Raw genomic sequence first — 19977 nt, 5'->3', positions numbered from 1 at the left:
TACTACAACTTCATCTAGGTGTTACTAAAAAACGCTTGGTGCTTTGACTTTATACAATCAGATGTGTTGTACACACAGAACTAATGCAGGTGTGTCTCTACATACTTACAGCTCCAGTGAGAAGCTCCAGGCCCGTGAATGAAAGGTTATTTGATCCTGCTGCTATGAATTGAGGGATTGTTACGAAGCTGAAGTTCACAAGGAACGAGAAGATGTTAAAAGTCAGTAGCCACGTTAAAAACACAAAATAGGAAAGGACACTGGTCCCAAACTTGCCACCAATAATTTTCAGTGTCTTCTGCCATAGCTGTAATGACTGAAAAAGTTCTGACAGGCCATTTCTAAATCGTCGATAAGACTATCATTAGAAGAAGAGGGGAAAGCAAAAGAGATTGTTAGCATGCAGTCCTCTATGGTCCTTGATATACAGTATAGTAATCAATTTAAGTTACACAATATAGTCCTGAATTTCTTACATTTATATTTTTTAAGATAGGACATTCTTTCCTTCCACTTTCTTCTCACTTGTAACACAACATTCCTTCACATACATTTTTAAATGTTACCTTAATATAGAGTAATATTAATGATACCATTACCATATGCTGGCTACTTGCCAGTAGGTCAAAGAGAGGTAACACAAAATATCACTGGAGTTACCACTAATGAGATACTATATAAAACAGTTCAATCTAACTTGCATGAAGGTGACATATTACACTTACCAGGGCAATTTTGTACATACACTGTGTACAACAGTGAATCTCAGTACTGTAGCTCACTGACTTCCTTGTTTTTTCCATAAGAACTTTATTCCTGTGGATGAACCATAAATGCTAAACCAAGTGTTTTAAGTTAAAATAAGAAATTCTTTGCTTTAACCAGGTTATTATGAACATAATTATTACATGTACTAGCTAATTGCCCATCAAGAATGACGGATTTCAGGGAGTGTTTACATGGCTCCCCTTTGCCCCCCGCTCACCCTTCGGGGCCAACCATGTAAAATCTCCCACTGCCATCGCTGCCTCCTTCTCCAGCCACTGGCGCAGGGACTCCCGCCCCCTGCCTGCCTCCACCTCACAGCAGGGCTTCCCCCCCACCTCCCCTCCCTGCTCCTCTTCCTCCCTCCCTCTCTGCCACCCTCCCCTCCCTGCTGGCTGTTGTCAGGGCTGGGTGGTGGTGGGGCGCCGGCACCATGACCCCCTCTCCTCCCCTCCACCTAGCCCTGACAACAGCCCCCACCATGACCCCTCCCCTTTCACCTCCCCCAACCGCGCACCTGCCCAGGCCCACCCAGCCTCCCTCCCTGCCGGCTGTTGTCGGGGCCCCCTTCCTGCTCCCTTCCCCCCCTCCCCGCCGCCTGGCCCTGCCAACATCAACCACCGTGACCCCCCCCTTCGCCTCCTCCCACCCCGCTCTCCTCCCTCCCTCCCTGCCCACTGCTCCCCCTCCCTGCCAGCTGTTCTGGGGGGCGTCAGTGACAGGCGGCAGTGGAGGGGGGGTGCCACTACCGTGACCGCCCCCTTCACCCCCAGGCAGGGTGGTATGGGCAATCCCCGCTGCTCAGGCAGCCAGGGTGTATTCGCCGCTGTCAGAAACTTCCCCAGCAGCAGCGCAAACTTGGGCCCACCCACAAAGCCCAGGCCCGCACAGCCAATCACCACCCACTCTCTCAGCAGCACATGCGCAGTTGGTCAAAAGCGTTATGGACAGACAGACACACAGGCAGACAGACTAAGCCCTTGATATATATAGAATGCTAATAAACAGCCAAAAAGGTTGCAATTTGATTTAAGGAGAAAGCTTTGTCATTTGTCTTTCTATTGGCTGGAACCCTGGCTCAGGACAGACAGGGCCCAGACAATAAAGCCCTGCCTGAAGAAGGATGTTTGTACTCAAAAGCTTGCAAAGAACAATTTTCCCAACTATTCAGTTGGTCTAATAAAAGGTATCACATTTACCCAAAGAACCTTGTCTGCCTCTTGTCTTCTAGTAACTATTCTCCAACTATTTGGGTTGGTCTAGTAAAAGATATCAAATTCACCCAAGGAACCTTGTCTGCTCTTGTCTTCTAACACATTAATAGCTCGTTGCTGGTATTGGAATTTGGATACCCCCTCTAAAGAGATAGCTGATACTAATGCCATCACCTTAATTTTGTTTGATCTCTTCTCTATTCCTACAGCAGGGGTTGGCTACCCCCGACACGCATGCCAAGCATGGCATGCAAGGCCATTTTGCTTGGCACGCCACCACCAGCCTGGGCTCTAGGCAGCTGCTGCCAGCCACAGAGCCTGGGCTGCTCCTAGCAGGCGGCAAACCCTGCAGAAAGCAGCCCAGGATCTGTGGCTGGCAGCAGCTACCCAGAGCCTGCACCAGCTGCAGCTGGGATGCTACAAACAGCTGCTGCCTCTCTTCCCCAGCCTCGGCCCCAGCCCTAGCTGCCTCCCAGACCCAGACCCAGACCCAGGCTCTGGGGAGGCAGCAGGTGCTGGTGCTGCTCCTCACCATGCTGCCCTCCCCTGCCGCCTCTGCAGAGCAGTGTGGAACCGGATGTGGCAGGGCACAGCAGGGAGGTGCATGAAAGCTGCCTGCCACTCTGAGCTCCCCGCTGCCCTGGCCACACTTCCCCTGCAGGCAGTGGTAGCAGTGAAGGGCACAATCCTGTGCTGCTGCCCACGCTGCCTCTGTGCACACAGGGGAAGTGTGACCAGGGCAGCGTGGAGCTTGCTGTGGCAGGCAACTTCCCTGTGCGCTGCCACTCCAGGTCGCACACACTATGAAGTTTTATTTATTGTCACCAGGTTTACAATTTTTAGAAAATCTGGTACTTACCATAAAAAGGTAACATTTATGATTATTAACTATACTAATATGCAGTGCATCCTATCATGTACCCTCTGCCCTCATTTTGTTTTTCTGGCATGCCGGCACTCCAGCACCTTCCAAGGTAGACATCATGTTTTTTTTGGCACTCTGGCCAAAAAACATTGCCTACCCCTGTCCTACAGCCTGCAAATTCTTTTGGAAGTTTTTTCCCCCAGTCTTTCCAGAGGAAATTTCTCCCAGGAATATAAAGTAGAATTTTGTTGTAATTTATCAAGTACATTGCTCCCAGTTAACACTAGGCACTACCTCCATATTTAATTAACACATATTTGCCTTGTAAGATGCCGCTTCAAAAAATACATACTTTCCCAATTGTTTTGTACTGGAATTGACAGTGCCAATCCAAAAATTATCAAGACACCTGTACTAGCGGCACAAGTATTCATATAAACAATTGGCTGTAGAAAAAATTCTGCTTTTACCTGATCTCTCTTTTTTCTTTCATAGTCTTTGGCATCTTCTGGATTGCTTTAATTCTTTCACGGGTAGTCATGCTTGCAAGATTTCTGATGATCTTTTCTTCTGTATGAAAAATGTACAAAAATATCCAGAACTTAGCGTAATAAATAAATTACTTCTCATGAAGAGGTGATATGACACCTGATGCTTGTTGCTCCCAAGATGCAGGTAATATATGGAAATTAAATAGTCACCTAATATTCTTAGTTACCTGGCTTGAAATTTCTGCAGTGTACACAATGTACTTAATATTCTATACATTAGGAGAATACAGTACTCATTGCTTTCAAAAATCCCATTAGCAGTGTATTGTTTGTACAATGGGCTATAATATAAAATAAGACTAAAAAAACCTGATGCAAGCTTTCACACAAAATTTTACATGCTATTTGTTCAAGTACAGTTTTGCTTTCTGCAATAAGCTTACACATAACTGAAAGATGCCTTTTAAAAAAAATAAGATTTTTTTTGTAATTTTAAGTAAGTGATAGTATGTAAGCAGTGTTAATGTAAATTGAAATTACGGGAACTATGTTATTTTACTGAAAGTGTCTTCTTATATAAGGCAAAATTTTTAATATGTTACTTTCAGGCACATTGCGTCTTTTAATAATGGCTGAAAAACTAGAACCTAGAATAGACACTTACTTGTATAAATCTAAACAGGTGAAACAGCATTAATTAAAGTGATGAAAATCATGTTGACACTAGGAAAAATGGTGTATGCTAAGAATGTTAGATAAGTTGGCAGACACAAACTTTATTTTAACCACAACTGTTCAGAGTAAACCTTGATGCGAAGTCCAAGCTTTCTCTCAGCGAATTAACTGGCAGAACTCAAAAGTTGTCTAGGAATCTAACACGGTAGGCTGCCCATATTAAAAAACAAATCAAAACACACAGGTTTTTTCCCCCAGTTAAGAGAAAGCCAAATAGTTCAATATGAAATTCTGACCACAAACTCTCCGCTGTTTCACATCCAAGTATCTCAAGAACAGACTGGAACAAGATGTTCCTAGTTCTGCGGTGGCCCTGTAACATCCATCAATATCTGTTACATTTTTCTCGTCCAAGAAGGTGGCTAGTAGCCCCACCATTTCTCTAAGCAATATAGAAAATGCCTACCTTGGCTTTCTTTATTTTCATTGTATGCTGCAGCATTTGCGTCTGTTCTGTCAAAGTCAGAAGAGGTCGTGAAAACGGAGTCGGCTCGTTGCCTGTTCCGTCTCTGCACGATGCTAGCTGAACAACACACGCTTTTTAACAAATGCTGCAACTTAACTAATTGGCTTAGACAAACCTGTTCATTATATATTCAAAACTTCACTTTCATAGAAAACAGTTACTTAAAGAGCCTCTGCTGCATATTTGATAAGTAAATGAAATTTTTCAGCAGTAGAAACATAAGACCAGACGGTATTATCTGGGTCTGGGTCCAGTCTCTTGCTGTCACTGGCAAGGTAAGATTGGGACACCTCTATTGGCTTTCTTGGGATTGTTTCTTGAACAACATACAATTCAGGGTATTGGGATCTTACCCTAAGAGAATGGATGCCTAGCTCTTGTCAAAGAGGCCAGTTTATTGCCTTTCTTCCATCACATCATTTAAAATTATTTCCTTGATCACTGAATTCTTATACCTTCTGCTGCTGAATCTGAAGAGTGAGGGGAGTCCAAAAGTGCCTTTCTCTGGCCACGAGCCATCTGGGAAGATATAGGCAGCTCAGCACTGCATTCTCCTTCCAGGTTTGCCCTTTCTGACATTAAAAGGCCTACTGAGTTTGGCTTTTCTGACATTAGAAAGCCTACGGAGTTTGACGCATCCATTACCGAATGCACCTCTTGCTGGTTTTCAGCAATGGCACCATTTAGATTTGAATCAACTATGGTAATGGTATTGTTCTCACTCTGAGGCAATTTTCTTTGCATTGACTTAAAAGGATTAAAGAAAGGAAAATGTCTATGGCCTTTAGCTGAGGCATTCCCTGGACTTTCAACATCTGGATGCTTATTCTCTAGTTGTAAGTGTTGGGTATTCTTTTCCCAAACATTAAAAGTCTTAGGAAGTATCTCTCCCATTCTCGACATGCTCTCACGGAGAATTTTGGAATAAGCTACCCCTGTATATAAACAAAATTAGTATTTATTTAGTAAAATACAATATCTTTCAAGACAAATCTTAACTGGAAGACCATTTACAAAAGGTTAAAGTCTGCCAGAGATAATGAAAACGTTGAAGTCCCTCATCTTGGCTAACAGAGGTGCATTTTTTTCCAATATGTGTATGCAACAATTCTAGATGAGCATTCTTCATTAAAGGCAGAGAAATTCTAGAAGCATCAGGTACCAAACTGGTCACAATGAAAAAGAAATCAGGGGAACCCATGAATCGAAAAACAATTACTTATATAGAGGACAGACACCAAATTGACACCGCTATGATTTTATGAATAATTGTTCTGATATCTAGCCAAAGAGGGACCCTTAAAAAAACTACATTGTCAAGTTCCAGGGGACATTTATTTTATTAAAAATACAACATTAGCTTTTATGGTCAGTCCTTCACACTCAAACACCACGGATCAAAATGTTGCTGCTATTACTCCACTGACATCAGTGGAAATACATCAGCAAAGAATTTGGCCCCATAATCCCATGCATCCATTCACATAATTGCACAAATGCATTATCTGAGATTACCCAGTCATGGGAAACTCAGCTTCAGTTAGGTGGCTCTTGCTTTAAACAATATTTTTCCTTGCCTTCCTTCTTGTATCCACCACCCACAGAAAGCTCTGTACTACCATATCACCATAGCATAGAAATACTGCTGCTATTTGATGGCTTCTCCAATTACGTGGAGACCTTTAATCAGTCAGCTGCCCAACTGAAAAAAGAACCTTTCACGTTAATTAGCATTAGATCACTTGGTTCGTTCAAGCCTAACAATATTGTTCTCAACTTATGGAATTTAAAGTTTCAATGTTTCCACTGGCACTTACTTCCTCTTACTTTAGCCTTACCTTCAGATGCATCAGAAGATCTGCGTGCAAAAGGGCCGTCCACAGTACTGAGAGTAGAAGGTGGTGTATACGTAAACTCTGGCTCATATTCAAAGGAGTGATTGACTGTTGAAAGGGAAAAGCAGAAGTATATAAACTGGAAGTATTTTTAAATAATTCAGAGAGGATTAAATAAATTTGTACATAAAATAGTATATCCTAGAATGATGAGGGAGTTCCAATACTATAAATCCATTTAAATAATCATGCCACTGTATTATATTCTAATAAAAATATGCACTGAATGCTAAGGGAGAAACATTAAGAGTACTGAAAGTCCACCTAATTTGTCTATCCAAGTAGATCAGTGGTGGTCAACCTTTTTTGGCCAGCGCACTGAATGGGCAGTGCCCAGGCCATCTGCAGGCCAGATCCAGCTGATGGTCCTGATCGGCATGGGGCAGTAGTGGTAGGTCCCATCCAGCTGCATGGAGCGGGAAGGGACATCCTGCCTCTAACCTGGCCAGGGGGAAGGGAAGGGAAGGGGTGAGGCCCAACCCCATGGTGGGAAGGGAGCATGGCCAATCCCCAACCCAGCCCCACGGAGGAAGGTTGAGTGACTCAGTCTCCCCCAGCCACGGGGGTGAGGGGAGGGGTTGCAAACTGGCCCTAACCTGCTTGGTGTTTGGGAATTTGGCAATGGGGAAGGCTGGCCATATTTATTGCCACCACTCCCCTGCTGCCAAATTTCCCAATCCGTGGGAAGCCCCAGGGGCTGAATACTTATGGCTCCGTGGGCTGCACTGGGCCCAAGGGCTGGAGGCTGAGCATCCCTGAACTAGATGGGTGGACCAATAGATGCTAGCAACCTCATATTTCAAAAGTCGATAGTGATTCTGGGCATCCAACTAAAGAAGTCTCAAAGGGGTCTGATATTCCAAAACAACCAAGAAACCCTCCTACAGAAAATCAGGCCTCGTTCAAAATGTCTCAGTTTGGGCCCTCAGAAATAAAAGTGCTCAGAGCAACTGTCAGTTTAACTACAGTTGAAATGCCTGTGGCTAAAACATACTCTGCTTTTAACAGCCCTCTGGTTTCCAAAGCACAGAGACACAGGTTAGAAATAAACCTTGCTAAAATCTTCCTTTTTAAAAACTAATTTTATTGCTCTTGAGGGAGGGAAAAAAAAACAAAACACCAAACAAAGGTGTATTTTAGATCATCTCAGCGGGACACAGATCCTGCTATGGATTCAGAAGTTGCAGTGAACATTGGCACATGAGGCCCAGGCCCAGGGTCCTTGCCAATCAGGGGCTCCCAAGTACCTGGGTGACTGGGTTCCCATGAGAAACAGTGGGTTTTCCCTTGCAGGTGGGCACTGGGCAGCATGCTAGCCTGCAGGGGCTGTCGGGAGTGAGACGCAGGAGGCGCAACCGCACGCATGCACATAGTCCAGAACACAGCCTGGCTGCACAGAGAGCAGTTCCCTGCAGGTAAGTGTATGGTGGGAAGGGGCATTGGGGGGGCAAATCGAGGTCTCCACAGTGAGATAGGGAGTGGGGCAGGGGCTGGGGGTGCTGCCCAGTCAGGGCGGTGCATAGGACGGGGCTAGGTAAGGGAGCAGGATGGAGCCATGGGCAGCTCGTCCAGGGGGCACAGGTGGGGAGGGGGAATTGGCTCCCCACCTCTGTGTGCACCCCCCAGGAGATGCATGGGGGAGGCATATGCCCCCCCAGATTTGTGCACAGGGCAGATGTGGGATGCCCACTGTGGGCTCAGGGCTCTCTGCTCTGTTGCCTTTGCCCTGCACTGTCCACACACCCCCTGCCCTCACGGCAGCAGTGGGGGCAGCGAGGTGCTGGCTGGTGAGGGGTCCCCAAGGCAAAGGCAGCAGAGTGGAGAGCCCCAATCCCTCAGTGGGCAGCTTGGCTCCGCTCCAGCTGTGGCAGAGGAGGGGGCTGGGGGGGAGCAGGGAGGAGAGGTGGGCATGTGCCACCCCACCCCCAGCTGGCCAGGTCTACCCAGCCTCCCCAATGGGGGCACAAAGACCAGCCCCAACCTTGGTAGCGGCAGCACCAGGAAGGGAAGGGATCCTTCTCCCTGGGGCCCTGGGTTCCAGCAATGAATCTTAACCCGCCACTAGCAGGGAGCAGGCTTTTCATTCAGCCTCTGGCATTCTCTCCTGTACATAAGCTTTTAATGCGTGAAGTTACATACTGTGTGTATTTCCATATGGATTTGCATTTGGCGTGCCCCATCGTTTTGCACTTTGGCTGACCTCCAAGCCAGGCTGCATTGTGGCCATTGGTATATCCACGGAATAACTCTGTCTTTGCTCTCGTCCATCGTGATCCGTATAGGAATCATATGGCGAAGAATCATAAGGGTTTTGGCGAAACATTGAATTCATTTGAGAAGCTTTCCTATGTAAACAACAAAAAGGAAACTGCACCAGTAAGACAACAGATAAATCCATCTTTACATAGTGCGCAAATATATTTTAAAACAAACACTTCAAAATATACAATACTTAGAATTGAATAAAAATTATTACAAACTCCAGTTGGTAACTGAACCTCAATCCCACCATCAGCGACAGGGCTACATTAAAACTGCACAACTGTTTGCAAAACCAGGGTCTCAAAACTACAGCAGATATACTGGTTGTAGATATGTTGGACACATCCAACTAAGAAATCCCCAGCACCCACAACTATAAATCCTGGAGCATATAATAAATGAGTCTAAAATACATCTTTAGAAAACAAAATGAAAAATGCCAAGTATATGGGAGTATTTTTAGACAAATCCTAAAGCATGATAAAAATGAATACCATAAACTAAACTTTCAACAGTGCCCCCCCAACTATGAATTATAAGCACTGAATTCTTTTCAATACCAAAAAGTGTTATCAGTCAGAACACTAACATGATTAGTCAAACTTACCGTCTGCCACTCTCCAAGGTTTCTGAATTGTGATAGTCTGGGTTTTCAAAGGCTTCATTATAGTGGTAAGACATGATGAGTCTGAATCAGTGTTTCCTTCTCTGTCCCTTTACTTCTTTAGTACTGTATTAGAGGTAAGGTTACATTTTTAAAGTTAAATCTACAATGAAGAACCACTTGATGCTTTTCTGCTTAGTATGAAAGAACAAAAGTAGATTTTGATATAGTAAGTGGACAAAAAGATTACTTTAGTTTTGCTAAATTAATAATGAATAAACCAATAAAATCTATATAAAAGAAGAACAATTAAATGTAGCACCACTGAGTGTTCTTTACCCTTTGAACAATACCTGGAACTACCTATGAAAAAATACACGTCCTCATCCAGAAGACAGCCGACAGAGCAAAGTACAGCACTAAAATTGTGTGTAAGATAACTTCACCCATCTTTGAAAATACAGAAATCACATTTTTAGGGGGTTTTTTTACCTGTTTGTACTCAAAAAATGAAATTCCTTCTTTTCTCAGATGGAATGAAACATGCACAGCACTGCAAGCACAAATCATGGGAAGAAGTACAATCTGCCTTTATGCTATAGGTTCCCTTTTTGTTATAAATGATTTGTGTTGCAATAGCACCTCATAATGAATCAGGGATCCTCTGTGTTTGGAGCTGTATAAAAAGATGGTCCTTCATTTAGAGACTAATTCTGCTGCTATTTAAGTACATTTTGCTGACTTCAAATCAGAGCCCAAATCCTGCAACTAGTTTTTATGCATACATGCCATTGCTTCATGACAGAGATGGGCAAGTAGGTCTAGTCATGCCTCTACTACTAACATAGAAGGGATGGTTTTACATTGAAACGACTTGCTGTAAAACCTTAGCAGGGAAATGGCACTGTAATTCCTACCTCAGCATAGCTGTGAGGTTACCCAGTGCAGGGCCCTCAGAGTGGTTGCAAGCCAAAGAATCAATTTTTGTATCAAGTTATAGTCCCATCTCCTCTAAGAAGCATGTTGAGATCATGTCAGGACCTGGTTTTTAGATATAGGCAATTCCACCTGTAAACACTTATCTTCAGTTAGAATGCCACTTTAGCATGAATGCTCTGTTGAATTTATACTTTCAGCCCTGTCAAGTTTTAAAAGACAATTTCAAGCATGATCTAGTGCTGCTGTAATCCTTTTACCAGACTTAGTCTATACAGTAAACATTGCTGCAAGTTATGCAAACTCTCAACGTAAGAACAAAGAAAAGCTTCTTGAAGTACGAGGAAATACAACAAAAGTATTCCAGTTAATACTCTAGGACAAAAGGGATGGGAAATATCAGAACTACTGATATCTGATATAGCAGGTCAAACGGTTTGCTTGTTGTTTTTTGTTATTGTTTATATAAGGCATGACTGGCTATTTCCTTATTGTTTCCCTCATAGTTTTTTTTTTTTTAATGATGGATTTCCTTCTTGTTTAACATGCTCTCTCTAGTTCCATTTTGAAGCATCAGATCCAAATCCAAAAGTTCTCGTTGTTACTAACATTTTAATTAGACTGTAGCTCTGACGTTAGGCAAGAAAAGGTGCTGTCAGGGTCAAACTGTTCTTTTGCAGATTCAGCAGTTCTTACATGATCCAGCCCAACAGTGTGAAGAGCAGCAGACTGCCTCTGACGTGCCAGAGACAACAGTTAAACTCTGAGGAATGAACCTCTCAGAGGAACCCAGACTCCGGAGAAATCCTTGAACTCTAGTTAATAATGAATCAAGGTTGAACAATGATCTACTGGCATCTCTGGGAGTTCTATGGTTTATGGAAGCTGGTATAAATCAGGTCCACAGAGATGGATGTTGCCCTTTGTTGACATGCTCCTTCTATTTTTATGCAAAATGTCAAACATATGCAAAGTTGACATCACTACACAGACCCCTTCCTGGCAGCCCTGATTGTATATGTCTTAATGAAGATCCAGCAAATTCACACGTGTTGGTGGTAAGCTGTATTTTGATTGCCATAGCCAAGACAAATGACATGAGACAAAATAACACAGGTTTACAGTATAGCCCCAATTCAGCAGTATTCCTCCCCAACTCCTCCTTAAAAAGTGTGTAGAACTAGCATGAGCTTTGCTGCCCTCACCTTGTTCACTCTGCTCACTTACTTAATAACTTCTGGGCCCATGTGGTGTCTCCAGGACAGTGCCTAGCACAACACTGCTGCATTCTGGGCCTTAGGTACTACTGCAAGAAAATGCGATTGCTAATATTTCGCAAAAGCATTTAAATATGTGGCTAGCTTTAAGCATCTGATTAAGTGCTACTGACTCATCTAGGACTAGAGCACAAGCTTTATTTAGAGTTCAGTTATGAATAGGAATGGATGCTTTGCAAAACTATCCTGTCTGGGATTCCATACAGACTATGTATTCTTCCTCCCTTCCATGCTGCACGTGCACACTCACACAACCCACAGTCCTCCCCTAAAGGGCTCTACGTCTTTAACATTCGTAAGGCTCCACTTACCTTTCAAAGCCATTTTCAGTAGTCTTTGGGAAGCCGGTTTCTCCAATACCTATTTTTTCCAATTTGCCCTTTGCCACTTAGACGCTTTGATGTTTGACTCAACAGGCTTGTGACTGCACCTACCATATTTACTTGAATTCAAAATGACCCCTGCCAAATTAGATTCTATATATGTAAAATGTATAAATTTGTCATAATTTTTTAGATAGAGAACCCAAGTATCAGAGGGATGTCTTAAGTTTATTCCCCACACTGCTACAGCAGGGAAGCAATGGCTAGGTGGAGTCAGATGCGGGGGGGAGGGTAGGCAGCCCCCCAGCCCCCACCACTTCTCTCTACAGCCTTCCTGTCCCCCTGACTTCCACCCCCACCCCAGCTCCCTACAGCTCCTGCCTCTCCCCACTAATGCCCCAGTCTCTGCCTGTTCCTTCACGCCCCCTCCCCATCGTTACTGTCAAATGCTGCTCTCTCCTTGGAGCAGAGCACATGGAAACAGCCCCTGCTGGGCTACACAAAAGCACTGGTACTGCTGATCAGCTAGGCAGGGGATGGACTTCCATGTGCTCCACGCTCAGGAGGGAATGCAGCCTGAGCTAGAGCCCAAGCTGAGCTACACCTGACAGTAAAGGGTGAGGGAAGGGGGCAGAGTGGGAAGCAGAAGTGCAGAGGACAAGCGGAGCAGGGGGTGCAGGTGGCTGCTATAGGTCTGACTCTGGCCCTGACCCGGGTTTAGGCCCAGAGTCAGAGTTGGAGCAGCTGCCTGCCCCCTGTCTCTGCTTTGTACATGAATCTAAGACCAAAGGCTTCTCCCCCATGCTGACTGGAGGGGAAAAAACCTGTCTTAGATGTGAATAAACATATCACTTGCTCCTGTCAGTCTGAAAGCAGTCACTCAATTCTCTTCTGCCTGGAAAAGCTACCTCCATCAAGCTCCAAACAAATGTTATGCTTATGGAAATGTCAACAAGAACGAGGTTTACACCAGGGATGGACAATTATTTTGGGTGCAAGGCTGCTTACTGAGTTTTGGCAAGCCATCGAGGGCCACATGACAGGGAGCCCAGGGAGGATAAATATTAACTTTCTAAATTTTTGAGGGGTCCCGCGGGTCAGATAGAATGGCTTGGCAGGCTGCATCTGGCCCGCAGGCCACATTTTGCCCACCCCTGGTTTACACCCTATGCTGCTACTTCCATTTTTCTAGTATTTCTATCCTCCACTCACACACTTTCTGAGAATAGAAACCTGATGGTATGTCAGTATAGGACACACAAAATTTGTCCAGTCTCTCTCATGCACTGCTGTTTATTTCCTTATTGTTTGGAAGCTGCTTATTTATTCTACTTTTGTAATACTGAACTTGGAAATATACAGAAATAATGCACTAGGAGATCCTCTCCACCATTCCTCAAGTAAGCACGTGAGTACATGTCAGTAAGGTTTGAGGTCAATGGGTTCTCTGAAAAGGAGTCTAAGTAATAGCACAGTGATTCCCAACCTTTACTGTCCCATTGGCTGCAATACTGAGCAAATAATGCACTGTAAACAACATCATATCTGTTCTTTCAGTTTTAACTTTTAATTTCCTATGGTGACAACCAACATCAGAGGAACCTATAGGCAATATTTAACCTATTAGCTAAGGGGATAGGACCACTGTTTTAGCTCTATTACTTGCTACTCTATGTCTGTGTATGACATGCTACATGCTTTACAGGCAAAATTGGGAAAAAAAGGTTTCCCTCAATTTACATGGTACATAGGTTCCTGGAGAACGGGGCATAAATCAAATTTGCATAAAGTACAAATGTAACAATGTACTTGTACAACAAGTACAATGTACCAAATAGGGATAGGTTCCCATGGCAGTGAGGAAGGGAATGAGGGAATGAGGCTGGGACTAGGGAAGGGCTGGGGGGAGGGGTGCCACTCCTGGGGCTACACAAGGCAGCAAAGAGAGCAACACTCGCCCCAGCCCCAGCTGCAGAGGCCCTGGGAGTAGCTGGCTTCAGCTGCCTGCAGCTGCTGGGCTGCACCATGCTCCGCTTGTCCCCCAGCGCCTGGGCTCTGCTTATCCGCACTCACTTCTGCTCCTGGGCTGCTCTGTGCCCTGGTGCAGGCAGCTGGTGTTGGCTGCTCCCCAGGCAGCTCCAGCATGGGCTGGGGTGAGTGCAGACAATAGGAGCCCCGGGTGGCATAGGGTGTGGCACTCACCCCAGCCCCAGCAGCCCCAGGAGTGGCTGACACCAGCTGCCTGTAGCAGCTGGGCTGCACCATGCCCTGAAGCCCCCGGGGCTCTTCTGGTCCCCATTCACCCCTTCCTGTGCTGGAGCAGCCCCAGGAGCAGCTAACATCAGCTTCCTGTAACCGCTGGACTGCACCGTGCGCTGGTGCAGGCAGCTGGTGTCGGCCACTTCTGGGGTTGCTGCAGCCAGGGCTGGGGTGAGTGCTGCGCCCTGCGCCGTCCGGGGCTCCGCTTGTCCACACTCACCCCAGCCCATGCTGGAGCATCCCCAGGAGCAGCTGACACCAGATGCCTGCACCAAGGCACAGTGCAGCCTAGTAGCTGGCATGGGTGGGGACAGGAGGAGCACAGTGCAGCCCAGTGGCTGCAGGCAGCTGGCACTGGCCACTCCTGGGGCCACTGCAGCCGGGGCTAGGATGAATGGGGCCACGACCCTTCCCCTCCCCCCACAGACTTACCTGTTTGGGGGGGGGGTCGTCTATGCTGATCGCATAAGAGTGAATACACCTCGCATATAATGAATTGTGAGTCTAAATATGCTTATCGCATAAGAGTGAATTTGTATATAAAGGACCCGCATAAATTGAGGGAAATCTGTAATGGGTGACCCATGGTATTTACAGACTAATGATACCAGTGGGTCGATACAAGCAGTATCAGGAGCCTAGTCAGCAGATCTGGAAGGTCTTCTAGAAGAGGAGTTTGCAACTTACAGCCAGCAGAGTAATTTTTTTCAGCTCTCCAGCAGAGTCATTTTGTCCAGACAGGGGGCTTCGCCCGTGTGATGGACGAGTAATAACAGTGTCATTGTGAGGGGGTGAGTAAGTAATGGTGACTGACTACAGCTGTGGGGATGCATGCCAGGTTAGAAATGGCCCACACTGGAGCTAAGATTTGTTTGTGCCCCCTATCCCCTGATGACCCCAGCTCTAGAATACAGGTCATGCCAGATGCTACTTCAACCACATCAGATGTGGGCCCTGGAATAATGGTACCCTGACAGAAAACTAAATCCTTTGAAAAATCAGAGTTAAAAATCACTCCAAAAGTGCCCCAAATACTAGTGTGCTCAGCACCGTATAGCATCAGGTCTTAACTGGGGCCATTATAGAACACGTTTGGATCTGAGCTCAGCTAAAAGACTCTCTCTCCAGGAAAGCAGCTCAAGAGCTCCTGCTGAAGTAGCATAATTTCTTGGTCACAGAAGACAGAACACATGATCAGGTCCAGCTCAGCAACTAGAATTCAATAAAATGTCATTCACCACCTATTTATGAGGTTATTGCAGTAAGCCCTGAAATACTCTCAAGGCATTAGGATGCGTATGTCGTTTCCCACCCCCTTTACATCCAGAGCTAAAGTCATTACTGCTCCACCCCAGCTGCACAACGTCAGCATTGCAAGCTCTCCATGTTTTAGGACCTCAGCATTCAAATATCTGTACACACAGCTCTGGGTAAACTTCTCTACCTGAAGAGCAAACTGAGGAGAATCCTTCCAAGTTATTTAAATTCATGTACAGAGATGGGAATAGAGTTTATTTTGTAGAAAACACTCTATCGTATATCCCAACACAGGCCATAAGATGCAGTAGAACCTGCGACCTTCAGCATCAAAACTCAGCCTCTTCCTCATAAGCTAAATATGTTCTTCTATTTCCATTTGCAGATTAGTAACCTCTGCATAGATTAGGCATTAGGTTGGAATACAACATGGCAATCATTTTATGACAGCTGCTATTTTAATTCTTGCATATCTTCAAAATAAGTTATTCAGCCCACTGATGCAAGCTACCAGCCAAGGGGAAAAAAGAGTTCCTGAAATAAAATTAGATACTAGTCTCTAGTCATTTCCAAGATCGAAATGTATGCATTGTTTTAAAAATAAAAAGGACCCCTGCAATTCTCATTTTTCATTAACCAGTACTATCAGCTACACTCGGTAGAAATTGGTACTTAAAGAAAATGTTCTTTTAGATTAAAGAAAATAAAAGATCTAAAGGGTATTTGTTAGGAATTATATGTATAGGACCAAGAATATAATAAGTTCAAGCTATTTTGCTTCTAATTTTAGTAGCACAGGTCCTTTTACTTTGTATCAGCTTCTTTGCTTACTTCCCACTGGTAATATACACCTAGCCAGTTTTGTTGGCAGTTTCAGATTATAATTTAATGAGCTGTATCAGTTACAAAGGTCCCGTCAACAAATTCAGTAAGTGAAAACTGGTGCAAATTAAAACTTTATAGGATAGCCATGGTAAGGAGATTTACTTCATCAAGTCAAAAAGGCTATTTTTCCATTCGTATTTCCAGGTCAAGTTCCTTTGAGGATATACTGTAACATCACTAGCAATTGATAAAGCTAGCTGTGGGAGCTAACTGTTTATCACCAAACAGAAGGGGAAACCCCCCCAGCATAGATTTCATAGATATTAGGGCTGGAAGGGACCTCACAAAATCATCAGGTCCAGCCCCCTGCCCCAAGGGCAGAAAGTCAGCTGGGGTCAGATCACCCCAGCAAGATAGGCATCCAAGTGTTTCTTGAAAGTATCCAGAGTAGGTACTTGCAGTCTATTCCAGGCCCTGGGGACTTGGATGGTAAAGAAGTTTTTCCTTATGTCCAGCCTAAAATGGTCTTCCAGGAGTTTGTGACCGTTGGACCTTGTCTTCTCTGGGGGTGCCCTGGTGAACAGACATTCTCCCAGCTCCTGATGCACACCCCTTATGTACTTTCATGCTATTTAATAGGTTCTAACAAACTAGTTTGGAAGTGAATTTTATACCTAGAAAACTATGTTTCCTAGGCTGGACTAGATGACCTAACATCCCTTCTAATCCTAATTTTAGATGATTTTATGTTTCATACTGGAAAGAGAGTCAGTGTACAAGTACTTCCCTTCACTCTAACTTTCCTTTTATCCAGTTCTCAAACTGACTATTTCACATGAATAAAAAGTAACACAGAATTATACAGGTCTCTCACTATAGCCAGTCCACAGAGGATGTAGGGCACATTACAACCCTACCATCTTTATACTTAAGTTAGACAGAAGGTTAAAGAATAAGGTAATTAACTTCATTTTTAACGGAGGAACTGAATGAAGTTCATAAGGAAGTGTGTGCCAAAGTTAGGAATTTAAGTCCTTTGCGTGTAAACTGCAGGTAGATGTTTACTTGGATTACTTTCCTGTCAAGAGCAAATTGGCAGAATTTAATTGTCAACCAATGCCATGAGTAGCCTGTCTTTTGCCATTTTCACAAAATCATGCAGAAAGTCATGGCCTTCTCTGAGCCTCATTCTTCAACTATTTTTTTTAGCCAATCGCATTGACATCTATGAGAGGATTTGCTTTAACAAATCTACCTTTCTGAGATCGATTTTGTAAAACTCCCGCTGACATTAGTGAAGTCATATTTGACTGATAAGTATTTGTTTCTAGGAGAACAATAAACACACCATGGTCAATAGTTACATCATAAATAGCTCTTGAAACAGGACGCTGCCAAGTAAGACTCTCATACAGGATATTGAACATCAAATCACCCTTCTGGCTATAATCTCTTTTGCTTTCCTGGAGAACAAGTTTCTGCACAAGTTCAGTGCACATACGCAGTGTTCTGTAGGCCATTTACATTGCTGTAACAAATGCCCCACTGCCAGGACAAGAGGCTGCAGTAGCCAAACAAGAGTACCACCTCCAGGAGCCCAAGTGTTTATCACAAATATAAAAGCCAAGAGTTCTCACCAGACTTTGAATGCTTTTTATTTAAGCATCCGCATCAGCCTTTTCAGATTAGCAAGCTCTTACTACGTGTCAAAAACGGCATGAACCCTATGGATGTATTCCTGAAGAAAGAGTCAAAGAAAAATGCAACAAGAACAAGCCTACAGACTTTATGTATGTGCTGAGAAAATACTTGACCTTGAACAATATGGGCAAGAACTGAGGGTTTATTTCATTTTTGGGTTTTGGTTGCTGTTGTTTTGTTTTTTTTGGGGGGGGGAGGGGTTGTTGCTTTAGATAGTGAAAAAATGCTACGATCTTGCACCTCCCAGAGGAGGGGGTAACAACATACTGACTGAGAAACATTGCTCTACATTAATGTACAAAGACGGAGCAGATTTCAACCCTCCTGTCCAGATTTCAACCCTTTTGCCCACCCTCAACCCCATCCTCCCAGCAGCTCCTTGAAGTCCAAATTAGTAGTGTGCTACTACCCTCACTCCAATACTGTGTCCAAGTTGGGAGTATTTGCAATGGAGAAACGCCCTGACTAAACATCTAGGAATAAGGAAGAAAGTAGCTAGATCTCAATATATACATACACACATATCTCTATCCCCCAATCCTGTTCCAGCCGAAGCCAATAAAAGCTTTGGGAGTGAAGGCAGACCCACCGCGCCTCAGCGGGTTGCTGCTCTCTCCCTGGGCAGACCCGTCCCTGCACCAACCTCTCGATCCACGTTTTGGTGCTCACACCCCGTGCGAGAGACGGAGAGCATTTCGCCCCACACGGAGGATACGCATTTCTTTGCAACCAGCAGCAAGATTCATCCAAAATTAGCCCCAGCTTTTCCAAGACAGCGTGACTTTCAAATGAGGTCTCCTGCAGCCACTTCTCAAAGCGAGGCACCCCGTGCAAGCCGGCCGGCGAGCTGCAAGGCGAGTTTCTACCCAACCACCCCGCCCTGACGGACCCCGCGGGCTGGAGCCGGACGGCCCTCCGCACCGCCGCACGGCCAGACTCCATCCAGCTCGTGAGCCCTTCGCGGCGGGAAGCGCCAGCACTGCCCGGCCAGTCCTCGCAGCCGCCTTGCCCGGGTCCCGCTCCCAGCCCCCGAGCGCTGCTCCTCGCCCTGCGGAGCCCCGGGATGCTCACCCCGACGAGCCGCATCTCTGCCCCGGGCGCGGGGCTCCTTCCAGGCGGCGCTGATCAGTGCCCGGCTGGAGCGGCTCGGCCGGGCCGGGCGCTCCCCCGCCTCCTGCTCCCGGAACTCCGGCCCGGGCCGGGGGGGCTGCTCCGCCCGCGGCCGCCGCGGCTCGAGCCTCGTCCAGACCAGGCGGCCGAGGCGTGCGACCTGCTGCCCGCCCCTAGGCTTCCCCCCGCTCGACTGCACCTGTGCGGGGGAGCAGGCACTCGCCCTCTCTTCCCTGCACCGCGCCCCGCTGGGGCAGGGGCAGGCTGGCTCTCCTCCTGCCCCCCTGTGGGGCGGGGAACCAGGGCATTTGGGCTGCATGGTGTTGTCTGCGGTGCCCCCCTTCTCAGATCAAGTGTAGGCTGTGCTTACCTGCCAAGGGAAACCCGGTGAGCATGGAGGCGGTCTTCCTAGCCACTCTCCTGGCACAGGGATAGTGCCCGCCAGGGTAACATATAGTCAACCTCCCACTCAGCTGCTGGAGTGGGAAGGTCTTGGCTTTAAGCCCACTTTAAGGAAATGGGAGACTCCTGCCTGGCTTGCTTGCTTGAAGGCAAGCAAAACTCGGGGCATCCGAACCCCCAGCGTCTGGGCTTGGGCCTGCACGTAGGATGCCCGCCAAAGGTTTTGGAAACATCTGACGCCCCAGATGGGGGTGGAGGATGTTTGCCAGTTGTAGGGCCACTTATGGTTCTGGACTGACTCTTGGATTTGGCATTTGTTTTGGCTAATTTTGCTTGGAATACAGAAAAATTAATTTTAAAAAATCCCCCCAAAACTTCTCCTTTCTGCCCCCTGAGGCTTGGGGAGGGTCTGGCATGGGTTGTGGCACCCGAGAAACACATGGGGCCCAGCAGGAGTGCGGTTTTGCTGCACGGCTCCAGTTTGCTACAGAGCTGCAAACTCAAGCCCTGTCCACCCAGCTGGGCGAGGGTAGCGGCTCATTCAGTCTGGGGAGCCAAATGTGCTCGTCACTAAAATGCTCCCTTGAATG

General features: G+C 45.9%; 1 protein-coding gene across 4 annotated transcripts in view; it reads right to left on the bottom strand.

Moving 5' to 3' along the window:
* The window catches only part of TMC5 (transmembrane channel like 5), a 39038-nt gene extending 19602 nt beyond the window's left edge, over positions 1 to 19436 (bottom strand). Inside the window, exons 1-8 of one of the 4 annotated variants that reach the window (XM_014610815.3) lie at positions 19356 to 19436; positions 9301 to 9423; positions 8571 to 8776; positions 6375 to 6479; positions 4477 to 4593; positions 3315 to 3414; positions 726 to 816; positions 110 to 358 (exon numbers count right to left, since the gene is read on the bottom strand). In XM_014610815.3, the coding sequence (XP_014466301.1) occupies positions 110 to 358; positions 726 to 816; positions 3315 to 3414; positions 4477 to 4593; positions 6375 to 6479; positions 8571 to 8776; positions 9301 to 9374 (942 nt within the window). In that variant the 5' untranslated portion in view covers positions 9375 to 9423; positions 19356 to 19436. Of the gene's footprint in view, positions 1 to 109; positions 359 to 725; positions 817 to 3314; positions 3415 to 4476; positions 4594 to 6374; positions 6480 to 8570; positions 8777 to 9300; positions 9424 to 18518; positions 18721 to 18946; positions 19053 to 19355 lie in introns of those variants that run through there. The other 3 variants (XM_019494789.2, XM_019494790.2, XM_059716675.1) reach the window with 3 other exon arrangements.
* Between the last annotated feature and the right edge of the window lie 541 nt (positions 19437 to 19977).

This window comes from Alligator mississippiensis, chromosome 13 (genome assembly GCF_030867095.1).
Source record: "Alligator mississippiensis isolate rAllMis1 chromosome 13, rAllMis1, whole genome shotgun sequence".
Lineage (NCBI taxonomy): Eukaryota > Metazoa > Chordata > Crocodylia > Alligatoridae > Alligator > Alligator mississippiensis.
The sequence above is the reverse complement of the archived record's forward strand: the minus strand, read 5'-3'. Positions and strand labels throughout refer to the sequence as shown.